This window comes from Typopeltis vanoorti, chromosome 1 (assembly GCF_054136105.1).
Source record: "Typopeltis vanoorti isolate ZY-2024b chromosome 1, IOZ_Tvanoo_1.0, whole genome shotgun sequence".
NCBI lineage: Eukaryota > Metazoa > Arthropoda > Arachnida > Uropygi > Thelyphonidae > Typopeltis > Typopeltis vanoorti.
The window spans coordinates 147,183,338-147,206,292 of NC_143549.1; the positions used below are offsets into that span (position 1 = coordinate 147,183,338).

The 22,955-nt window shown below is 34.4% G+C and overlaps 1 protein-coding gene across 1 annotated transcript in view; it reads right to left on the reverse strand.

Annotated features, from left to right (window-relative positions):
- Rpi (Ribose-5-phosphate isomerase) overlaps positions 1–22,955 on the reverse strand; it is a 118,115-nt gene that overhangs the window by 25,851 nt on the left and 69,309 nt on the right. The window contains exons 4-6 of the mRNA XM_090394462.1: positions 19,685–19,744; positions 13,421–13,554; positions 1,171–1,312 (exon numbers count right to left, since the gene is read on the reverse strand). Coding sequence (XP_090250588.1) covers positions 1,171–1,312; positions 13,421–13,554; positions 19,685–19,744 — 336 coding nt within the window. The remainder of the gene's footprint in view (positions 1–1,170; positions 1,313–13,420; positions 13,555–19,684; positions 19,745–22,955) is intronic.

Below are 22,955 nucleotides of genomic sequence, written 5' to 3' on the forward strand. Positions count from 1 at the left end.
ACAGAAAAATCAAAAACGATGGCTTTTAAAGGACAAGATCCAGTAAGAACTAAAATAGTAATAGATAACAAGATTTTAGAACAGGTGAATTCATTTAACTACCTAGGAGGCATGATTACATATGAAAATGAAAAAAATATGAACCTAAAAATTGCAAAATATTTAAAAACAACAGGTGTAATTAACTCTATATTTAAACTAAACCTAGTACAAAAACAAACCAGACTATAAGTATACAATACATAAGCCCTACCAGTCCTATTGTATGGAAGTGAAATCTGGACAATAAAACAAAAAGACAAACAAACATTACGAACAAACAAAGAAAATACATAGAACAAGGAGGAGAGAATGGCATACTGAACTACCAAAAACCTCAGATATACAAAATGAATGTAAAAAAAGAAACAGATTACATGCTTGAGAGGAATAGTAAGAAAGACTGGGAGGTCATCAAGGAAACTAAAAAATCTAATCTAAAAATATTTAAAAAATTGCATTATGGGATACTAAGGCAATTGATGTGAAGTCATTAGCCTCTATGTACAAGTAACTCAGTCGTGAAGTTACTTCACATGCACACTTTGTTTGCTTATACTTGGATAAAGGATGAAACCAAAAAAATATGCTTTCTTGGCATCTTTAATTTATTTAAAAAAAAATAAAAAATAAAAAAATCAGTAGACAAAGTGTCAGGATTTACAAAATTACAACTGTAGAAGCCTTGGCTGCAAATGAGATATATAATTTAATAGAAAAATGAAATAAAGCAAGGAAAAAGAAGACCATAGAAGGAAAGAAAGTATTGAGGACTAAGGTAGGTTATATTATATTATTAATCCGATATATTACTCTTGGTTGTAACTCATTTTTGATCTGTACACTGCATGTATTCTCTGGCCTGTCAACCTGGTTTACTGGATAAAAATGCAATGAGACTGACTAACACACCTTCAGACAAAAAGCACTTATAAAGATTCTTTATATCCTAGATGAGATTTGAATCCTGGTCTTTCCAACAAACAATACGGTTATCATTAAAGAGCATCTAAGGAGGTTCCTTAACTATTAGATAAATGCATAATTTAAATTAATTAAAAACTTCAACTAATATTCATAAGTATCTATATCATGATATATGGTGAATATGAATTTAAAGCATAAACTCACAGCCTTCATTTTAGCCATTCTGAGTTCTGCAACACCACCCAAGGAATTTTCCAAACGTTGCTGAACTGGAACATAAGCCATAGGAATTACTTCTATTGGAATGCCTTTGGTCCAATTTTCTCCTAAATGTTTTGAATTTTTCCTAGAAGGAAATGAAAATATAAATTTTTATACTGTGGTATCACCATCATCAAATTCCTGATATGTACACTCAAAGGATACACATCAGGTCTTTGATGATACATATCATCAAGCACCATATCAACAGTTTTCTTTCATTATCATAAAATATATAATATTGTCATATCATATATTTTAGCACTTTGAACTGTATCAATCCACCTAGATCTTTTCAGACATTCTTGAACACTTACAATTCCTTTCAAGTGTCTTCCTTTTTAATATAATTCTACCATTAATATCATCTGTTCACTATAATTTTTCTTGCAATCACATCTTCGATCTTTTTTTTTTTTACCCTGTAACTAAACTCTCAGATCTATTAATTAGAACTGATAAATTAAAGATACCAAGAAATTATATATTTGCTTACACTGGATAAAGGATTAAACCAAGTATATAATTTCTTGGTCGTCGTCATCATCACCATGCATATCAAGGATTTAGGCCTAGAATGCCCTGTTCTGGCCTTAGAAGTCATCGTTGAATCGTTTAAGAGGATGTTAATTTCTTGGTATCTTAATTTATAGTATAACCAAGTGAAAAAACTTCCAACAACCTTTCTCTAATCCAGGGTAATTTAATAATAAGGTGTGACACCTTTTGGCAACTAGTATAGGAAAATACGACTTCTGTATTACTTCAACCTTGGTATCACCTCTGGGTCTGGCTCCCACTGATGTACTTTTGTGCGCAAGTGGTTGTGATGTTATAATGGGTCTGTCAAGCCCATCTTGGATATGAACAGGAAAGCCATTAATGTTCCAAGAGTTATAATTTCCAACAGTACTACTATCTTCAAACAGATTTTTGTGGTGTTTTTGAAAGGAGTCAAGGATGTCTTGAGTGGTGGACATGTCATCTCCATCAACGCAGATTTGAGTGATAGTCCTTTCTTGAGAAAATTTTGTGAATTGTCTATTGAAGAATGCAGCTGAAGGCTATCTGTTAAGTGCTGCTGTATTCTTATCTTAAAATTTCTTTCTTCTACTTGTTTCTGCCTTTCCAGTTCTATCTCTATGTTAATATTTCTAATGATATTGCTACATTCATTGTGTTGGTTTGTTATAAACTAGCCATTATTGAGGTCTCATCAGTGGGAGCCTAACCCAGAGGTGATACTAAGGTTGAAGTAATGCAGAACTCATATTTTCATATACGAGTAGCCAAAAGATGTTATACCTTATTATTAAAATACTCTGGATTAGAGATAGTTGTTGGAAGTTTTACTACTTGGTTATACTATAAGAAATTATATACTTGGCTTAATCCTTTATCCAATATTGCTTTCATTTGAGAATAAATATTGCTTTCATTTGAGAGCCTGTTCTGATCCAATTTTATAAGATATCCTTCATCTAACCTAACCGAGGTCTAAAGGAGCTTGAGTAAGATCGTGTTAATTCTCTACATGAAATTATCATAAAACAATAGTTGTTAAATCGTCACTTTGTTTCAATTAAACCATTTTCAGCAACAAAATCTGAAATGACGCATTCCACTTTTGTTAATCTACAAGACTCAACAAATTATTATGATGATTATTATTGCACAGGCACCTCCACGGAGTCCTAAGACTAATTGTGGGAGACCCAAAGTATCAAAAATATGTATCATACCTTTCCTTGAAACCATTAACAAACAAACGAAGCACAACTGACTCAGACAAACCCATTCCATTCCATTCATTCACCACTTTCCAAGAGAAAAAATCAGATGCTCATGCCCTTGCTAACCACTCTAACCCAACTTCCAGGAATGGCCTCTTGTTCTGCTCCCTCTAGCCAAGTACTGAAACATCTGCCCTTCAATCTATAAAATCCTTTAAATAACTTAAATGTTTCTATCATATTCTCCCTTTTTTGCCTAATAAGCAACTTTTGAAATCCATCAACATAAGGAGCATTCCACAGCCACTCGCCAACTTGGTCACTAGCAATCTGGATCCTCTCCACAACTTCCTCATTCCCAAAAAACCTAGATGACCAGACCTAAGCACAGTAATCTAGATGTAGTTGTATTAAGGCTTTATAAAAAGGAATGATAACTCCCTTATCTCTGCTTGTTAGCATATTCTTCAATAACCAAGTAATCCTGTAAGCTATCATGGCTAAGATGAAAGTCAAAATTTTTCTATCATGGCTACTTTAGCAATATGCCCTCTAAACTTCAACTCGCTACCTACTACTCCCAAATCCCTGGCTTCAATTTCCTCAATGTGGTACAGAGCTTGTAGTCTTGCAAAATGCATAAATTACACTCTTCCACATTAAATTCACATCCTGTATGTTTTGACCATACTGTCAGCCTATGCAGATCATCATGCAAGCTCTCTACATCACCTTGATTAACTAAACAGCTGAATATCTACTTCAAATTATTTCCTATGGAATTTATGTACAAATTAAATAGCAGTGGTCAAAGCACAGAACCCTATAAGGACACCACTAGTCACTTAACTTCTCTTGGATTCTGCTCCTCCATATACTAGTTTTTTGGTATCTATCCACCAACTACTCTTTTATCCATATCACCAGTTTCATATCCATCCTGATTTGTTGCAGTTTGTCTATCTAACAGAATTCAATGTGGTATCCTGTCAAACACCTCTGCAAAATCCAGCAGTATCATCATGTAGGAAATTATATACTTGGCTTAATCCTTTATCCAAATGTAAGCAAACAAAGTTTGCACCTGTTTGTCCTGAACTATTTTCGAGACTGGGTAACTCATTAGCTTCTACATTCCCTTTGGCCAACTCAGCTATCACCCTATTATAAAAAGTTAATAGATTACCAGGGCATGACCTACCCTTCAAAAAGCCATGCTACCTCTCATAGAGTATCATACTTTCCACACATTCTCTTTTTGACAACTTTTCCAGTACTTTTACCACCACTCCTGAGATACTGATTGGTCTATAATTGGCTACCACAGACATAGATCCTTCTTTATGCAAAGGAATTATTTTGCCCTCCTTCCACTCTCTTCAGACTTTGCCAGAGCTGAAACTTAAACATCTTAGACAAAAGGCATCACCAGTTCCCCTGCACATTCTCTTAAAATATGAGCTAATACCTGATCGAATCCCACAGCTGTATTTGCATTCAGATTCTTCAATATCCTAAGGACCTCAATTCATCAACCTCTGTCATAACAATATTTTCACTTGAATGATATACCCTAGCAAAATGATCACTCAAGTAGCTCAACAACTTCATCTGTCTATTACCTCTCTTCTATCTGCACTCATTAAAGCTATCCTTCCATAGTCATTCTTTCTCCTACTTGTCACATAACGAAAAAACTATTTGGAAATTCCTTTTGTTTGTTTGGCTAATTTCTTCTCATAATCTGATTCTTCCTTGCAAGTTGCTCACCTTCCTTGCCCGATTCTTGTACTGCTCATGAGTTAGCTGGTCACCTATCTCCTCATTTCTGATGCTTCTAGCATTAGTATGTCAAAACTGTAGCATATGTCTCCCTGCAATCCATCATTACATCCTGAATTGACTATTCCATTCGATATTGTTGCCTGAGAGACTAGATTCCGCATTTTTTGTTTATTCACACATTCATACACTTCATGGGTGCTTTCACTCACTCACTCACACACACTTCTGCATCTGCCCTAATTTCTTTAATTTTCCTGACTCTGCACTTTCACACTCTCAGTGAACAAAACTCTACCCAGACATCTAACTCCAAATCCATTTGTAACAAAGATTTGCACCAAAACTTCAGGCCACAGAGCCATAAATTCTACATCATTCCTTCTGCATTACCATATTGATACATTAGCTATCATTGCTCTCCTCAGTTTGCCTCTATCATAGTATGGCAGCAGACTCACAAATTTTACCCTCTCGCTGTTCTTTTTTTGCTTTTATCAACAACTATTTCACATTTTCTCTCATACAATACTTTTCATCTCTCAGGTGAAATATCTCCAGAATAATCTTCCACATCTTCCTTTTTTGCACCTTCTACCCAGTCTATAACAGCAACCAGTTGTTATCATTACACCAGTAGTCACAAATGAACTGCCTTCCACATCTGTCTTCCTGATGACCAAGTCTTTTTGGCTACAGTTCACCTGCTGTTGTCATCAGCATCCCTCTCTCATCTTATTGTCTCTGTCCTCTTTGAAAATACGTTGCATCTTGAACATTGTATTTGTAATTACATTATCTGCTGTCAACTAAGTCCCATCTCACTAATGCTTATAACTCTCAGTAAGATTGCACCACCAATGCCAGAAACTCCTCCATCTCATTCCTAGTGTTATAGCATTTAAATATATAAAGTGCAGTGATTATTACTACACCTATCATTACATCTTGTATTGAAACAAAATTAATAATGGAAAAAACTCACGTACAAAGATTATTTAATAGTATAATTTAGGCGAAAATTATACTATTAAATAATCTTTTTACGTGAGTTTTTTTTTTTTTTTTTTCATCATCATCATCATCATCATCAAATTCCTGCCATGTACCCTCAAAGGGTGTACAGGATATGACAGTACTACATGAAAAAATTACATCATTACTAACTTCCTATCTACAATTTTCCTCCAAATCAGTCTGTTACTTGTCAAGACTCCAACATTATCAGATCTTATATTTCTATCATCTAAGGCACTTTGTACCGTATCAATCCACCTATATCTTGGTCTTCCTCTGGGTCGTTTTCCTGCCAACCTGGCAGAGAACACTTGTTTTGCTAATCTTTCCTCTCCCATTCTATTTAAGTGACCATACCATCTGAGATTAGCTCTGCTAATGCATTCCTGGATGCTGACAATGTCAAGTTCTTTCCTAATATCCTCATTTTTAATATGATATTGCCATCGATGCCATCTGTTCACGCCTCTAATCTTTCTCAGGACTCTCATATCTGCGGTCTCTAGTCTTTGGTCAAGTGTTTTACTTCTGACCCAGCTCTCAGATCCATAAGTTAAAATTGGTTTGAACACAGTCTTGTATACAGCTAATTTAGTGTTCCGACTAATTTCTTTCTTATTCCATATGAATTTATTCAATTGACTTCCCACGAAACCAGCTTTGCTGATTCTGTTGTCTATTTCTATATTTAGTTTACCATCTTCAGTAAAAATTGTGCCTAAGTAGCTGAAATGTTTTACTTGTTCCACAGGATCTCCATTCACAACACAGTTGACATTTTCAATGATTCTGCCTATTTTCATTGTCTTTGTCTTTTTATTGCTGACCTTCTTACCATATCTATTACAACAGCTATTCAAATTAGTCAGAGAATCTTGCAGACTTGTAGCGGATTTATTTAGAAGTATAACATCATCCGCATAAAGCATAGACCTGACATTAACATCTCCAATTTTGATATCAGGTTTAATACCACATTCCTTCATAATGTGATCCATATAGATAATGAATAACAGAGGGGATAATGTACATCCTTGTCTCACACCAGATTTAACATTAAACCATCTTCCTGTACTTCCTTCAATTCTAACTGCTGACTCACAACTCAAATAAAGACTAAGTATTGCTTGATATAATGCCCCATTGACACCATATAACTGCAGCGTATTGAATAGCTTCTCTCTTGGCACCTTGTCATATGCCTTTTCCAAATCGACAAAACTTAAATACAGATCTTTGTTATATTCCCATGCTTTCTCGACTATTTGTCATAAAGTGAAGATCTGATCCTGACAGCCTCTATTTGGCCTGAATCCAGCTTGTTCTTCACCAAGCTTTTCTTCCACAATTCTTCTCAACCGTTTCTCAAGTATACTTGCATAGATCTTGCCAGGAACACTCAGTAGGGAAATACCTCTGTAATTCTCACATTCAGTTTTATTTCCCTTTTTATATATGGGTACTATGAGAGCTCTACTCCAATCATCGGGAATTCGTCCCTCTGTCCAGGCTTTCTGAACTATGCAGTGCAGCCACTGTAAGACTCTTATACCACCATACTTCAGCATTTCTGGTCGAATATCATCTACTCCTGCTGCCTTTCCGCATTTCAAGCCTTTGATGGCTTTTTCTACTTCAAGTATGGATATGTATTCCTGACTGCATGCCTGGTCAGTGTTTTTTATCACTGTGCTGTCATCACTGCTTGTTTCATTTAGCAGTTTTTCAAAGTAATTACTCCATACTTCAAGGATATCTTTTTCTCCTGTTGTCATTTCACCTTTATCATCTCTAATTCCTTTTACAGCACTCTTTCCTCCATTCCTAAGCTTCTTCAACAACCTCCAGAATATTTTGCCACCTTCTTGATATTTATTTTCTATATTCTTGCCAAAGTCCTCCCATGACTTTTGTTTAGCTAGTTTTACACACTGTTTAGCTTTCTTACATTTGTCTCTGTATTCTGTAAGAGTAAAAGCTGACTTATTTGCCAGGAACTTTTGATATGCTTTCTTCTTTTCCTTCACTGCCTCTTTAACTTCCTGTGTCCACCAGGGAGTTCTGATTTTTTTATCTTTGCACACAACCTCACCACATGCCTCTCTGGCAGAATCAATCAATGTTTCCTTCAGAGTTTGCCACTGAATCTCCAAGGTTTGATTCCTGTTCTCAAACTCTTTCATTTTCTTTTCAATAATATTTCTGTATTTTAGTCTACAGTTTACATCTGAGAGCTGCTCAACTTTTATTCGCTTTAAAACTTTCTTACATGTTATTCTTTTCAATATGAAATTCAATTTTATCCTGCTCAAGACTAAATAGTGATCACTTCCAATTTCAAATCCTCTGTACACTCTGGTGTCCTGCACCAGGGAGAAAACATCACTATCAACAATAACATAGTCAATGAGACTTTTCTTATTCCTAGCCTCTTCTCTCCATGTGAATTTGTGCACATTTTTATGTTGGAACATGGTGTTAGTAATAACCAGTCCATGTCCTGAGCAGAAATCCAACAGATATTTGCCATTATTATTAGCTTTGCTCTTTTCTCCAAATTTTCCCAAAATATTTTTGTATGTCTCACAATCATTTCCTACTCTACTATTTAGATCCCCAACAAGGACCAACTTTTCCTTTTTCATTGTGTCAGTTGCTTTTTCTAAAGCGTCAAAAAATTCCTCCACTTCTACCTTAGTAGAACCTTCTGTGGGACCATAGGTACAAATAAGTCTCATTGTCCAGTTCCCCATTCTCATATTTGCCCACATTACTCTACTTGAGACTGACTGCCATTCAAGAAGATTAGCCTCGTATTTTGTGTTGAATACTATGGCTACTCCTTCTTTTCCTTGATTGTTATTGCCTGAATATAACATTTTGTATTTATTGCTCAGAAAGATCTCACCAGTTTTGGTCTTTTTTGTTTCAGTCACCCCTATTATGTCGATCTGGTACTTATCTAATTCCTCAGCTAGCTCCATTTCTTTGCCATTCAGGCTTCTTACGTTGATAGTACCGATCTTTAACTCTGGTGATGTTGAGTTGGGGTTTGTTTTCAGATTTGTTCCAGTAGCTGACTTTTCGCTGTTCGCCCTGGTTCCCTGGCGAAAACAACGGGGGCCTTGTTTAACCGGGCGACGCCCCAGCCGGCATGAAATTTTGTCATGTTGTACCATCATTTTTTATTTTGGTTTAACCAATAAGAATACAATTTGGTCGGCTAAATCCCAAATTGCCAGCCCATCCTCGTTCGTTCAGTATCAAAGTAGATACCCAACAGGGTGCACCACGAGAAGGTGAGGATTGGACATTAGGTCAGAAGCCCTGGTCGGTTCTCCGCATTCCTTTAAAGGCTATTTTTTTCAATTTTTTCATCACTGAGACTAAATTTCACGTTCTTTTGTCATTCTCATACTCACTTATCTCATAACTGCCTGTATACACACACATACATGCTCACTCACATTATGTTGATCTTTGAATTAATTGCTGATTTGACTTATTAAACTGTAGTTTCATCCAAAGAATCTAGTGTTGAGTTTACTTATAAGGAAAAGTATGCAAAAGTTTTTTTTTTTTTTTACCATAGTTGAAAGGAATCTCTAATTGGAAACTTAATTTATATGAATTCTCTTACCCTTAGATTACAGATATGGCACTGACAACCATATTTGCACCTGGCTTCATAGGAGAGATGAATGAATAGAGATGATAGATGAATGAATGTTTTTTTGAGTATAGGAATAATTGGATATTTTTTTCCAGAAACCACTAAAGGTAAAGATTCCTTTCTTTTCTGAAGAGAGAAGAGAAAAAGAAATGCAGTAGGGAATGACACTTTTTACTGAGGGCTTCTGCTGTGCTTCTTGTAGGGCAGTATTATATCTGGATGGTTAATTTAAAAAAAAAATTATGGAAACTGGCATTAGCCCACTGCCCTGGTGTTTGCTGAACTTTAATAGTTACAGTATCCTCTGCCTTAGTGTGTTGGATGGTCTGTTAGTACCTTTAGTCAACAGGCATTTAAGCAATGTTTCAGGATGCTACTTAAGATCAACTAATATTGACAAGAGGTGTGATGTGGTGCCTGCAATTCTCAGTTCATATCTCACTACAGCATGCATGTTTGATGTTTTTAAATGATAGCTAATTTTCATTGTTAGAAAATCATCTGTCACCCTACTAATTGCATATCTTAACTGGATTCTTTTGTCACAATTTGGGCAAGGTTTTTGTATTATCTTATTTGTAGTTAATCTTCATTACCAATATGCCATGGAGATTAACAGGACTCAACAAATACGCTTCCTCACACACCTGTGATGAGTTAATTTTGAGCTGGCAAGTAGCTGCAGAATGGACAAAATAAAATATATTTAATAAAAAATAACCACCTACACAAAATCTTTTAAACTAAAAAAAAAAAAAAAAAAAAAAAAACATATGCAGTCCCACTGGTCAGTTAATGGAGCTCTTATATTGAGCCATATCATTAAAAAAAAAAAAAAAAATGGAGGGGGGGGGGATATTTGGTGGGTACATTTTTTTTTTTGCACGATGAGTAGGATTTTGCATTAATAATTAATTAATTATTAGTAATGCTGTCAGTATGCAGAAAGAAAAGGTGGAAGAATTGATTGTTTTGGGCTGGATGACCTGAGAGGTGAGAAGTACTGTATGAGGGAGGATGTGAAAAAGTTCTGAAGTGAAAAAGAAAAGCAAGAGGATGAAGTCTGTGAATCTGCTGCCACGCTATGATAGAGGCGAAACGAGAAGAGCGATGATAGTTGATGAATCAATATGCAGAAGGAACGACGTAGAGTTTTTGAACCTATGGCCTGGGTTTGATGGACAAAGATTTATACAATGCTGATGGACTGCATTTAAATTAATTCAGAGTTAGGTGTCTGGAGAGAGCTTTCTTAACCGAGTGTGGAAGCGAAGTCAGGAAAACTAAGGAAATTAGGGCAAATGCAAATGTATGAAGCACCCATAAAGTGAATGAACAAAAAAAAAAAAAAAAAAAAAAAAAAGCAGAGTCTAGTCTCTCAGGTAATAATATTACTCACCAAATTTCATCCAATCACTGCAGAGTCATTGCTTTGTATAGTTTCTAAATGTCTGGCTAAACTTTATATATGCAAATCAGACTTAAACAAAAATTGAAATGGAACAAAATTTTATAAGGATTACAAATACTGAACAGATGGAATAATCTGTCCAACCAAAGTGCAAGAATAGACAAAATGAATCCAATATATGCAGCTTCTACATTTTGTGAAACACAATTTGATCTTACAGTAAATATTTATTCCCTTCACTAATATGTATGAGCAGAGTAAAGTTTACATAAAGTCACTCAGGATGCAATCTCACAGTAATTAGGTTATCTTCTACAATTTCAAATTAATTTAAATAAACAACCGATTCCTGGATTTTAATCCTAGGACAAAAATTGGTTTTTCCACCATTCAGACACAAGAAGCAAATCGTTAAAAATTATTTGATTTTTTCCAATTCAATCAGTTATTTGCACATAAATAAAAATCTACATTCCAAAACTATAATACAAATGCATACATGCGTTAATGTATTTCTTTTATCAAAAGTAACAATATTAGTTCACCGATTTTGACAAGTCCAAAGTATTATGGTGAGCGAATGTAATTTTACCGTTTGCTTTACAAAATTATTCTCCTTATGGTCTCTTCTGTAAAACAATTCAAGCAGGAGCTTAATTCTATAATACTTAATAATTGAAATTCTGGAAATTTTAGAATCTGCTTTCAAAAACTAGAAAAATGGACAGGAATATGGAAAACATCAACTTCATTTCTCAATGTTCTATAACTTTTATGCTTTTGTTACTTTTTTCTATCTTACTTGTTATATTGGTTCTCAAATTTGAGAATCTATATGACAATCTCATCCAATAAGCTGAAAACCTACAGAACAAATAAAACATATCAGCTATTTAAGCACACTGTTTAATGAAAAGAGCAATTAAATATTATTATTATGTAACACCTCCAAGGAGTCCAAAGACTCATCGAGGGAGGGCACCTACTCTACAACTCTCTATCTCCACCAACTACAATGAACTGCAACTACTATCATCATCTACACCAATGCCATCTACCGTTCATCATCACCACCACTAGTATTTTCACAGACAATGGCAAATATCCACACCCACAGTAGGATTCAAACCCGCAGCCTTTTGGCTGGAGAGCAGATATGCTGACCACTTGGCCAACTGGGCTGGCAAAAAATATGGAAACAGATTAAAAGAATAGCAAGGAATCGATATAGTGAGAAGAGTTGAATAAATGTGTAAGAAATTAGAGACAAGCCAAAACATTAAACTAATATTATATAAGACAGTCTTTGAACCAATTTAAACTTAGATTTGAGAATTTGGTTAACAATCAAGCAGTTGTTCAGATATAAGACCCCTGAGAAAAATCAGGGAAATGAACAGATGACATTAATGATAGAATCACATTAAAAAAAAAGATTTAGAAAAGAATATGTCACTGTTAGCATTTAAGAATGTGAGCAGAGGTAATCTAAGATAGTATGGTCACTTAAAAAGAATGGAAGAGGAAAGGCTAGCAAAACAATTGTTTGAATTTAGGATGGCAGGAAAAAAAGACTAGAGGAAAATTATGGTCTAGGTGACTCAATGTGTTAAGGTTTAAGTGCTGGGAGGACATCATGGTGGAGATTTAATGGCATATTTATAGTAATAGGAAAGCATTAAAAATTAGTTTTTAATCCTCCAACATGACGTCTAGGTGACTGATGCAGTTAGCAATGCCTTAGAAGATGAAATACAAGATCTTATAATATTGAAAACATGACAAAATTAACTAATTAATCTGGAAAAAAAAACTTAATAGGAAGCTAGTGATAATAGAAACATGATTTATTTCTAAGCAATAATATAATAGTATCCTGTACACCTCTTGAGCTTATTAATATAGCACTACCATACACGAGAGGCTACAGAACTTATAAAGCATATCAGGAAAATGAGTCTTCTTCATCATGACAAAATATTTAATGAGTTGTACTTCACAGTAAAATTAAATTTGTTTAGGTACAACTCAAAGAATTAATACTCAGTCAACATTTCAAATCTATGCATTATTAATAGAAAATCAAAAATGAATTCAAAATTATGCATAATTAGAAATCCACAAATACATAAACATAAGAACAAGTAACTCTATCAAAATAAGTAATAAGGTTCAAATTTCCCCCTTTCCCAGATATAGGATAGGAGAAGCAAAATGTTAAAAAACTGACACAATTCATGTTTTAAATGATTTACTATAATAATGACCAAAACCTTCCCTATTTCTACCTATCTTAATATTGATGAAATGATTGTTAACTTATATAAAATACAATTCTTTGAGATTGGATTGCTTTTTTTGGAAGCTTTCAAAGTTTCTATTTTTTTTTTTTTTTTGACTGTAAAATAAGGATAGATCTTTAATATTTCTATTAATTTACTATAAGAAGTTTTTTTTATGAGAATCCCACTCATTAAAGATTACATAATCAGTAGAATAAGTTAATGATATTCCCAATGATCTTTGATCTAGCAATCAGTGAACACTACAAGTATCTAAAGAAGAAACATATCATACCTATAATCAGCTATGATAATTAAATGTTTAGAACATGATGCCACAATTTTCTCCTGAGTCAAGCAACCACCACCTCCCTTTATGAGCGTCAAATCAGAATCCACCTCATCTGCACCATCTATTACAACATCCAGCTGAAATAATGAATATTACAAATAAGAAACAACAGTAACTAAAATGTTCTAAGAGATGAAAATAATTCAAGTTAATTTAAAGTGTACTTCTTAGGATTCAATTTTTTTTTTAAGTTACTATAGACTTCAAAGCTTAGAATAAGAGCAAACTTTCAAAATTCCTACTGATTTTTTTAAAGTGTAAAAATACTAAGGGGATCCAAAGTTTTAATAATTTAGATATTTCATAAAGTTACAAGTGAAAAACATTATTCAACAAAATATAAACCATTATATTCCATGGTCTTGAATCAAATTTCCATAAGCAGTTTGTTTCCTCTATTATTCTATGTCGACATAATCCCAATTTTATCATCAGTGGCAAAGCATCATCCATGTAACATAAGATGCCCATGATAGTTCCCTCACTTCCATTAGTTAAGTGTTATATGGGATCTTTTATTACACTAATCAATAAAGAAGTGGCTTCATCTGCAGTTTCTTGAATTTTCTGACATCTGAACTGGTGTACTGTCTGGAAATCATCTTGTTAAAAGGCAGCACATGTGCATAACACCATACTCAAGTTACTGAGAATAGACATCAGCATTGCTCTCCTGGAACCAAAGTTGGATTATGCCCTCAAAATTCCAAATATAAAATAACCTTGTTATTGAACCGATCTCTTACTGGGACAGGAAGCACTGCTTCATCCAGAATGATGATTTTGTCTCAGTGGATTGTTTCACTTTTCATTACACAAGCTATCTGATAAAACAGTCATGCTGAGGACCAGTAAGCAATTCCCTAAACATGTCAGCAAACTATCTGCAGTATTAATTCGTGTACATTTCAATTGCTATCGACTTTACCAAACTGTTAATGATTACATGCAACAAAGGTATACTAAGTTCAGATAATAATCTACAAATCATTGTTGTCAGAATTAGAACAAAAATTTGGTGCAGTGTCAAAGAATCAATTACAAGTTGCCATTTTGAAGAAGGATGATCTTGCAGAATGATTTTGCTGGCCTTAAAAGTTTCTGAACTAAACAATTCTCTTCTTGCTTCTCCCAGTATTCAAAATTCTGCTTTGCATATGTTCCAGGCTGCTTTAGCTGAACTTCGAACTCATAAATGTTCTTCCATTAGATGAATTTGAGCACCGATGATTTATATGTCATTTTGCTTGTAAGAGCATGTTTTCTAATTTGGTAGATAGAAAAGATATTAATTGACACACCCAAACAAACAAAAATAATATAAAGACAAATTCAAAATACTTTTAGGATATCCTGATATAGTAATTAAAATCTAAGCAATGTTTTACAACATGTGGCTTGAACCCATCAGAAAAGGAACTGGAGGATAGAAACAACAAAGTGGTATCTGCAATCAAAAAAAGTGGAAAAATGGTCCCAAAGACAGAAAAGTCAAAGAAGAGGTGGATCTCACAGGAGACACTAAAGATAATTCAAGAAAAAAAGAGAATTAAAGATTAGGAGGGAGAGAGAAAAAAATCTGTGATAATGGAAGAACAGTATAGAGAAAACTGTAATGAAGTGAAGAAGGTGGATAGGAAAGAATTCAAAATGGCTCAAGAAACAGTGTGAGGATATCAATACATACTATGGTGAATATAGAACAAGATAAGTATATAAGATGATCAGAAACAAACAAGAAATGGAATCCAAAGCAGAGAACCATAAATAATGAAAATGGTGAAATCTTGATGAACACAGAAGAAATAAGATGGACAAGATACTGCTCAGAGTTGTTCAGATCCAAAAGAAATTAATTGATGAAATGAAGGAAATATCATCAATAAGCACAAAGGGTAGAAACAGATATGATCAGGAATGAGATTATAAAGGCAGTAAACATCTGAAAAATCATAAAAGCCCCAGGGAATGATGAGATCGCTGGTGGCAAGCTCATAATAGTCGACTGCACCAATTGTGTGACATGGCATGTGAGGAAGGCAAAACACCAAAAGAATGGACAAGATCAATCCTAATACACATTCACAAAAAAGGAAGCAAAATGGACTGCAAAAATTACACAAACAGCTCTAAAGAGTATATTAAAGATGCCAAGAAATTATATTATTGGTTTAATCCTTTATCCAAGTGTAAGCAGACAAAGTATACACATGAAGTCACTTCACGACTGGGCTACTTGTATATAGAGGCTAATGACTTCACATCAATTGCCTTAGTATCTCATAATGCAAAGCACATATTCTTACAGGCATGTATAATACTAAGTATTATGGGAAGGGCCACTATCCAGACCACTTCACATCAATTGCCTTAGTATCTCATAATGCAAAGCACATATTCTTACAGGCATGTATAATACTAAGTATTATGGGAAGGGCCACTATCCAGACCAGTTTCGACCTTTATTGAGGTCTCATCAGTGGGAGCCAGACTCAGAAGTGATAGCAAGGATAAGGTTATATTTCCATATACAAGTAGTCAAAAGGTGTCACATCTTATTATTAAAATACTCTGGATCAGAGAAAGATGTAGAAATTTTTTTCACTTGGTTATACTATAACCACAGTATAACCAAGTGAAAAGACTTTGATATCTAATGGAGCAGACCACATGAAATGTGGATGACCAGATATTAGATCAGAAGTCTCTTCCCAGTTATCTAACTTTTACCTTTAAGCAACTCCCAACCCTTTTTTAAGAAAATATCACTAAATTTCAATGTTTCATAATGGTGAGAGAGTTCCCGCTGTAGGGAGCTAAACTTGTCATTCTTTCTACTTTAACAGACTGAAGCAACAAATAAGGTATAACATATTCAAGATGGCAGACCTCAACATGAATCCCAATGATCATGCCTTTTTCAAACTCTGTTATATCATCACCTTTTCCCAATCAATGACTACTACTTTGGTTTGCACAATATATTACCAAATAAAGTCACCTACTGACTTTCTGAAATCGTAAAACCCCTTACAATTTCCTACCCCCCCTCTCTCTAGACATACAGGCTCCAAAAGATAAGACCACATCTGGACTATTGTATGTAGATTTAGTCTCTTGGGTTCCAAAATGGATAAAAAGCTGTGGGGGTGTAAAGAAGAGTTACAAAGATTATATTGGGATTATTGTACTTCCATAGGCACTGTTCCAGTGAATTGGCAACTATCATTCCTTCACTTTCAGTTGCACCTGTTAATACAAGAGTAGCAGCTTTTCAGCATCCCTTTACTCTTCCTCTTTTATTCCATCCACCTCTGTCCTCTGGAACAACCTTCCTCATGAAGTATTCCCAAACAGTTATAACTTGCAGTTCTTAAAAAAAAAAAAAAAAAAAAAAAAAAAAAAAAAAAAAAAAAACACTTCTATCTCAGTCCTTATCTACACCCCACATATGGCACTGATGTGCTATAGATCTCTTGACCTCTCGTGTATGGGATCGATTAAAAAAAAAAAGAATGTAAATTATGAGGATACAATGACAATATGTGTGGACTACAGACTCTGGTTAACAGAAGAAAGAGGCGTTATATGATAAGAGATCTATAAACTTCTGAATGAGTGGTACAGGATATTATGTGATAAAATTTTGTTATATGAAAGATGGAGAGAGAGAGAACGGGCATCCATGGAAATTAAGTTTGTTTGGAGTTAAGAAAGGGATAAGTGAGTGAATGGAACAGGTTGCCTCTTGAAGTGGTGAGTATATTTAGTGTGAATGAGTTTATGAAAAGGTATGACAACTAGCACTCCCTTGATGAATTTTTGGCTACCTGGAGGTCTCAGACGATGATGCTAATAATAATAATAAATAAATAAATAAATAGTCTAAGTGTTTTCTGCAGCCACTAGCAACATCCTTTCCTAGATATATAAAAAAATAAAAAATACAATCCTTCCACTATAAAAATTGCTTTAAAGGGGAAAAATGTATAGAAATAAATAAATAATAATAATAGAAAAAATAATATAATGTATTTGTATTATATTATATAATAAAAAATAATAATAATAGAAAAATAAATAAATAATAAACCAGCAGGAAACAATATAGCAGGATATTGTTAATGCAGAAAATACCTGAAATTTCTCTCAAATGAAGTTAAGAGTGGCTAACCAGATGCAAAAGAGGTTTGGGATTTCCTCCTCATAAAAAAAAAATTTAAACTGTTCATTATGTTAACACTGATTTCATAAAGAGCAAAACTATAGTCATAACATTTAGAGTGCAAACTACACCACATTCATGCTGGCCTTGTTGGCTGAGTGGTTAGAGTATCCAACTCTCAGCTAAAAGGCTGTGGTTTTGAATCCCACTGTGGGCATGGATGTTTGTGATTGTCTGCGAAAATACTAGTGGTAGTAGTGGATGGCAGATGGCAATGGTGTAGATCATAGATGGCGAACCTATGGCATGCATGCCAGAGGTGGCACGTCTGAGAAATTTGCTGACACGTCAACTATTTACAGGTTACAAGTTAAATTTTGTTTTACACCAGAGAGCAGCTATGAAGACATGCATATGATTGGTGCCGAATTAACAAAAGATCATGCGACCCAAAGACAAAGGCAACCAACAATTGTTGAGTTTAAATGCTAAATCTCTTCAACCAAATTCCATAACATCTGAAACTGTCATAACAACATTCACTATATATTTCTTAGTTTCAACACATTCACAACAGGGTGTTGCTTATCGTTTCTGGCGAAACTTCTCTTTACTGGAGGGCTCAACTCACAAAGTTTCAACCCTTCATTGATTTTTATTACTGCTTGTTTGCATTTGAGCTGGCAGGGGAACTCACACAAGCATTATATGGCATGTTTCAATTCGTGGTAGAATTATATTTGAAGTTAGCCTTTGTGATCTCTCATAATGACATTGAGAATTTCAAATGCAATCAAACAAAACTTATTTCATATAATTGAAAAATTGGACAATAGTTTTTAGTTAGATACTGTCTCTTGTGTGTAACATATGATTTTGCTTGAGTCTATACAGCATAGTTTCTGAGAGGGGACATGTGATTCATTAGTTAGCGCTGTTTTTATTCCAGCTATCTGTAATTGCACTATTTGTTGAGAAATATATTACACAGACTGCAAAACCTTATTCAGGGATACAATAAAACTACTTGTTTTCTTGCATCTGCAGTATAATGGCTGTTGGGAGGGCATGTTGTTAACCGAGGGGAGCGAGTCACTATCGCTTATGTGAACATGTTTAAACATTTTTCGTGTGTGAGGTATATACAAAACTTTTTAACGTTTTTTTTCTTTTTTTTCTCTCGGAAAGTAAAATCAGAGGGTGCGAGTTATTTTCGAAGAAATATGGTAAGCGTTTCGCCAACAAGTTGACATCCTTCTGCTGCTTCCCCTGCTTAGTTAACTTCGATGGTGAGTTACAATGCATAAATATTTTTCTCACTACCGTTTTCAAACCAACATCATTAAAATCAATTTAATAATACAATAATCAAATTTACTGAATAATATTATAAATTTATATATAAATAATTATTTATAAAATATTATAAATGTATAAAATAAATAAATAAACTTAGATTAATTTTCTATTAATTTGCTCCTATTAAAAACTGCCTGGCATGTCAGCAACTTGATTTGTAAATTTTTGGCACATGCACATAAAAAGGTTTGCTACCACTGGTGTAGATGATGATGATGGCAGTTGCAGTTCATTGTAGTTGGATTGAGTGGTGGAGACAGAGTTGTAAAGTAGGTGCCCTCCCTCGATAAGTCCTTGGACTCCCATTATTATGAGTCCTTGTCTCATAATAATAATAATACACAATTTAAGCACACACTAGTGTATGCTTCCTTTCTTGTTTACTTCCTTCTAAATATAATGGTTTGCAAATTTTTCATTATATAAAGTTCCAGTATAACCCCAAGATGAAATTAGGGTACATATTTTAGTAATCAATGTCCATGCTAGATATCATAAAATTTCAGGAAAAAGGTTGGGACAAAGGGTGCAGTGCAGCAAGCATATATCTAGAAAAACAAAAGCATTTTGCAATTATTAGTTAGCAGAATGCCTAAAACACAGAGATAGTATTTAGATAACATTCACATGTCTAAAAAATAAAATACTTTTAGTCATGACAGTACTTTTAAAGAGGTACTTACCTGAGGACATTCTTCAAGATCTGAAAGCCTAAGTGCATATTCTCGTATCAAGATCCTAGACTAAAATAAACAAATAATTTATATAATTCAAGAGCTTCAAATGTTACAACAAAAAGGTTATTAAAAAAAAAAGGGGGGGGGGTTCTCAAAACAGAAATTTAGAAATAATATTTAGTATTTACTTAGACCTGGTGCTCAAATACCAAGCTTAGAAACTGAAAAATATCATTTAGTATTATTTTTCAAAGGGTAACAAGAAGTGAAGATGTCTTGACATCGTTTCCATGATGTCTTCAGCACTTACAGAAAATACAAAGTAAAACAATAGGAAGTGATCATATAAAAAAGATGCATTCCCTAATAGTATTGTTATATAGTGAACCATTAACTGTCACAATAAATTCGGAGATCTGATGACAATGGTGAGTACCACCATCATAAATCACACTTTCTCCAGTTGAAGGTATTGCCAACTGGATGACTTTCAATTACCTGCTGAAACACTATCACCACCTTGCTTACTGGAGGCCTGATGTGGCCACTGCTATGTTTGGTCTCCAGAGTAAAATCTCCAGTTTATATCCCTTTCCTATCTTATTTCATGCAGTGCAGATCATAGCATTCAACAGTATAACATACATACTGTACAGACTCACTAATTGCTAGTTTGTAAAGTAAATTAGCAGACTAGCAATTAGAGAGTACATGGGATTAAATCTAATGGGCAATGCATAAGGAGGATTCCCAACCAGTTCATAAATAATCCTGCTGATTGTTTCTTGAACTGCAAGATGATGAAGGGAGTCTGAGTGACAATATGCAAGGGGATAAGGCAAAGCTGAGGCTCAATAGAGATAGGAAATTGGTAGCTCCATTGCAGAAGACATGTTTGTGAGTCTTACTTTTACATATTACCTGCCATAACTTTTTTAATGCCAATGCCAACTATGTTAATCCAAATATTCACTTGAAAACTCAATCTACTTCTTTGAGGTGTTGTACTTTATGCATATACTAGAAATATAAATGCTTTTCATGCAGCACTTCCCATGTTTTTGGGAAGATGTGCAAATATTTGCCAGTACTTGTTCTAAGACTGCATAACACTAACACTGCTCAAAAGAATGTTATTTCAAATTTGTACAGATACAACACCAATTGATTCATTTCTTTCTTTTAAGGTTACACAGTGACCAGTATTCATGGTTAAGAATTTAGAGAAACACAATGCACATGCTTAAAAAAATTACTTTACTTAAAATTAGGAAAGTAACAATTGACGTTTCGACCTCTGTATTGAGGTTATCATCAGAAAACACATATGTCTAAGGAGCAAGCTACATGTAAAGCAAGTTTTTAATGTGTGTTGTGTTTCCCTAAATTCTTAACCAATTGATTCAGCTTTCTGCAGACTATGAAATGCATATATATAAAACACTCATTAACAACATCGTGAAGAAATCTTCATTAAAATTCTTGAAACACCAGGTTCTCATGTTGCAGTTACAAAAACCATAAATGAAGAGGATGTCACATATACTACCTGTTTGAAAACTTAGCCAGCATCTTTTCAGCAAATGTATCCACTTAACCAGCCAATTCAATAACCACCCAATGGAATACTGTTTAGAAACTCCACGAACAACTGTGATAAGCATTACATAATTAAGTATTATATAATGTAATATATATGCAAATCACGTAATTTATGTAAATATAATATGTAGATATAAGTAATAATATAATATAAATATGTAAATTATATAATTATATGAGGGTGACAAATCTGTACTAAGACCACTACTCTAATTTGTACATTAATGATATAGAAGATTTGGGAGGAGGAGGGGGGGGGGTATTCAGTTGTTTGCTGATAATACAAAACTGGGAGGACAATAGTTGATAAAGGTGATATAGATATCCTGCAGAATGACTTAAATAAATTAGCAATGTGGGCAAAGGACAATGGTTGTCAATAATGTTGTAAATGTAAGGTAATACACTCTGGGATGAAAGTGCTACATATGTTGTATCATACTGATGGTACTAGATTATAAGAAATTGATGAGGCTTGGGATCTGGGGGGGGTGATGGTGGATAGAGATCTGAAATTCAGAGGACACATTGAAGGAGTTGGCAAAAATTACTAGGATGTTGAAGAACAAATTGACAAGTAAAGATAGGGAGATCATTATCCTTCTTTATAAGGCTATAATTCAGCCATGTGTTGACTACTGTTTTTTTTTTTTTTTTTTTATGTTGGGCCCATACACAGGAAGTTGATTGGTCAACCTATAGTACATTAGTACCGTATATGGTTGGTGGGTTGAGAAAAGAGGAATTTGTTTACATTTGATTTGAATGACTTTAAATTGTATTCGTTGGGAAACACAGCAGGTGGGAGACTGTTCCACAGTGCAGCAGTTGCAGGGATGAAGGAAGAGGAAAAGAAATTTGTTCTGTTTGTTTCTAGGTATACTGCGAAGGGATGTTGTGCAGCAGCTGCACATGTTCCAATGAGCTTAGTACTGAGCAGGGGGGGGGGATTATTGATGTTATTTCGGATGAGCATTTCCCATGGAAATATGTGTAGGATATATTTACTGCAGAGACCAAACATCTGTGTGAAAGTAGAAGGAGAGAGAGAGTTGGTAAGGGATGGATCATTGATAAGTCTAATTGCCCTCCTATGTATTGAGTCAAGCATTTTGAGAGAGCTTTTAGGTGCTCATAGATTTGAACACTTGTGTTTCTAGGGACCAACAGGTGGTGGAGAGGATTCAGAGACGAGCAACCAAGCACAGTTCTGTGGAATGTTCCCTATGAGGATAGACTGAAGGTGTATGGGTTGCAGAGTTTAGCTGACAGGCAGAAAAGAGGGTATGATAGAAACTCATACACCTTCAGTCTAAAGTTAAGTTACTAAAGGAATATAAGATTGACATAAAAGAAATTTTTCAATACTAAGAGTATGGTTAATAAAGGTGTGTGGTTTAGGTTGTTTACTTGGAGAGTGGTGAATGAGTGGAATAGATTGCCAGGTAGTTGTGAATGTCCAAACAGTGAATAAGTTTAAGGAAATGTTATGATAGGTATTGTTAATGGATAGTGTGAGTCTCCTCTGATGAGTTTGGCTTCATGGAGTACCCATATAAATAATAAAAATAATTAGACCATGCCCATACATGCACAGTCCAATATGCTGCAGTTACCAGTGGCCAAATCATGAAATGTCTGTATCTCCCTACTTGCCAAGTGGATCCATACTGAG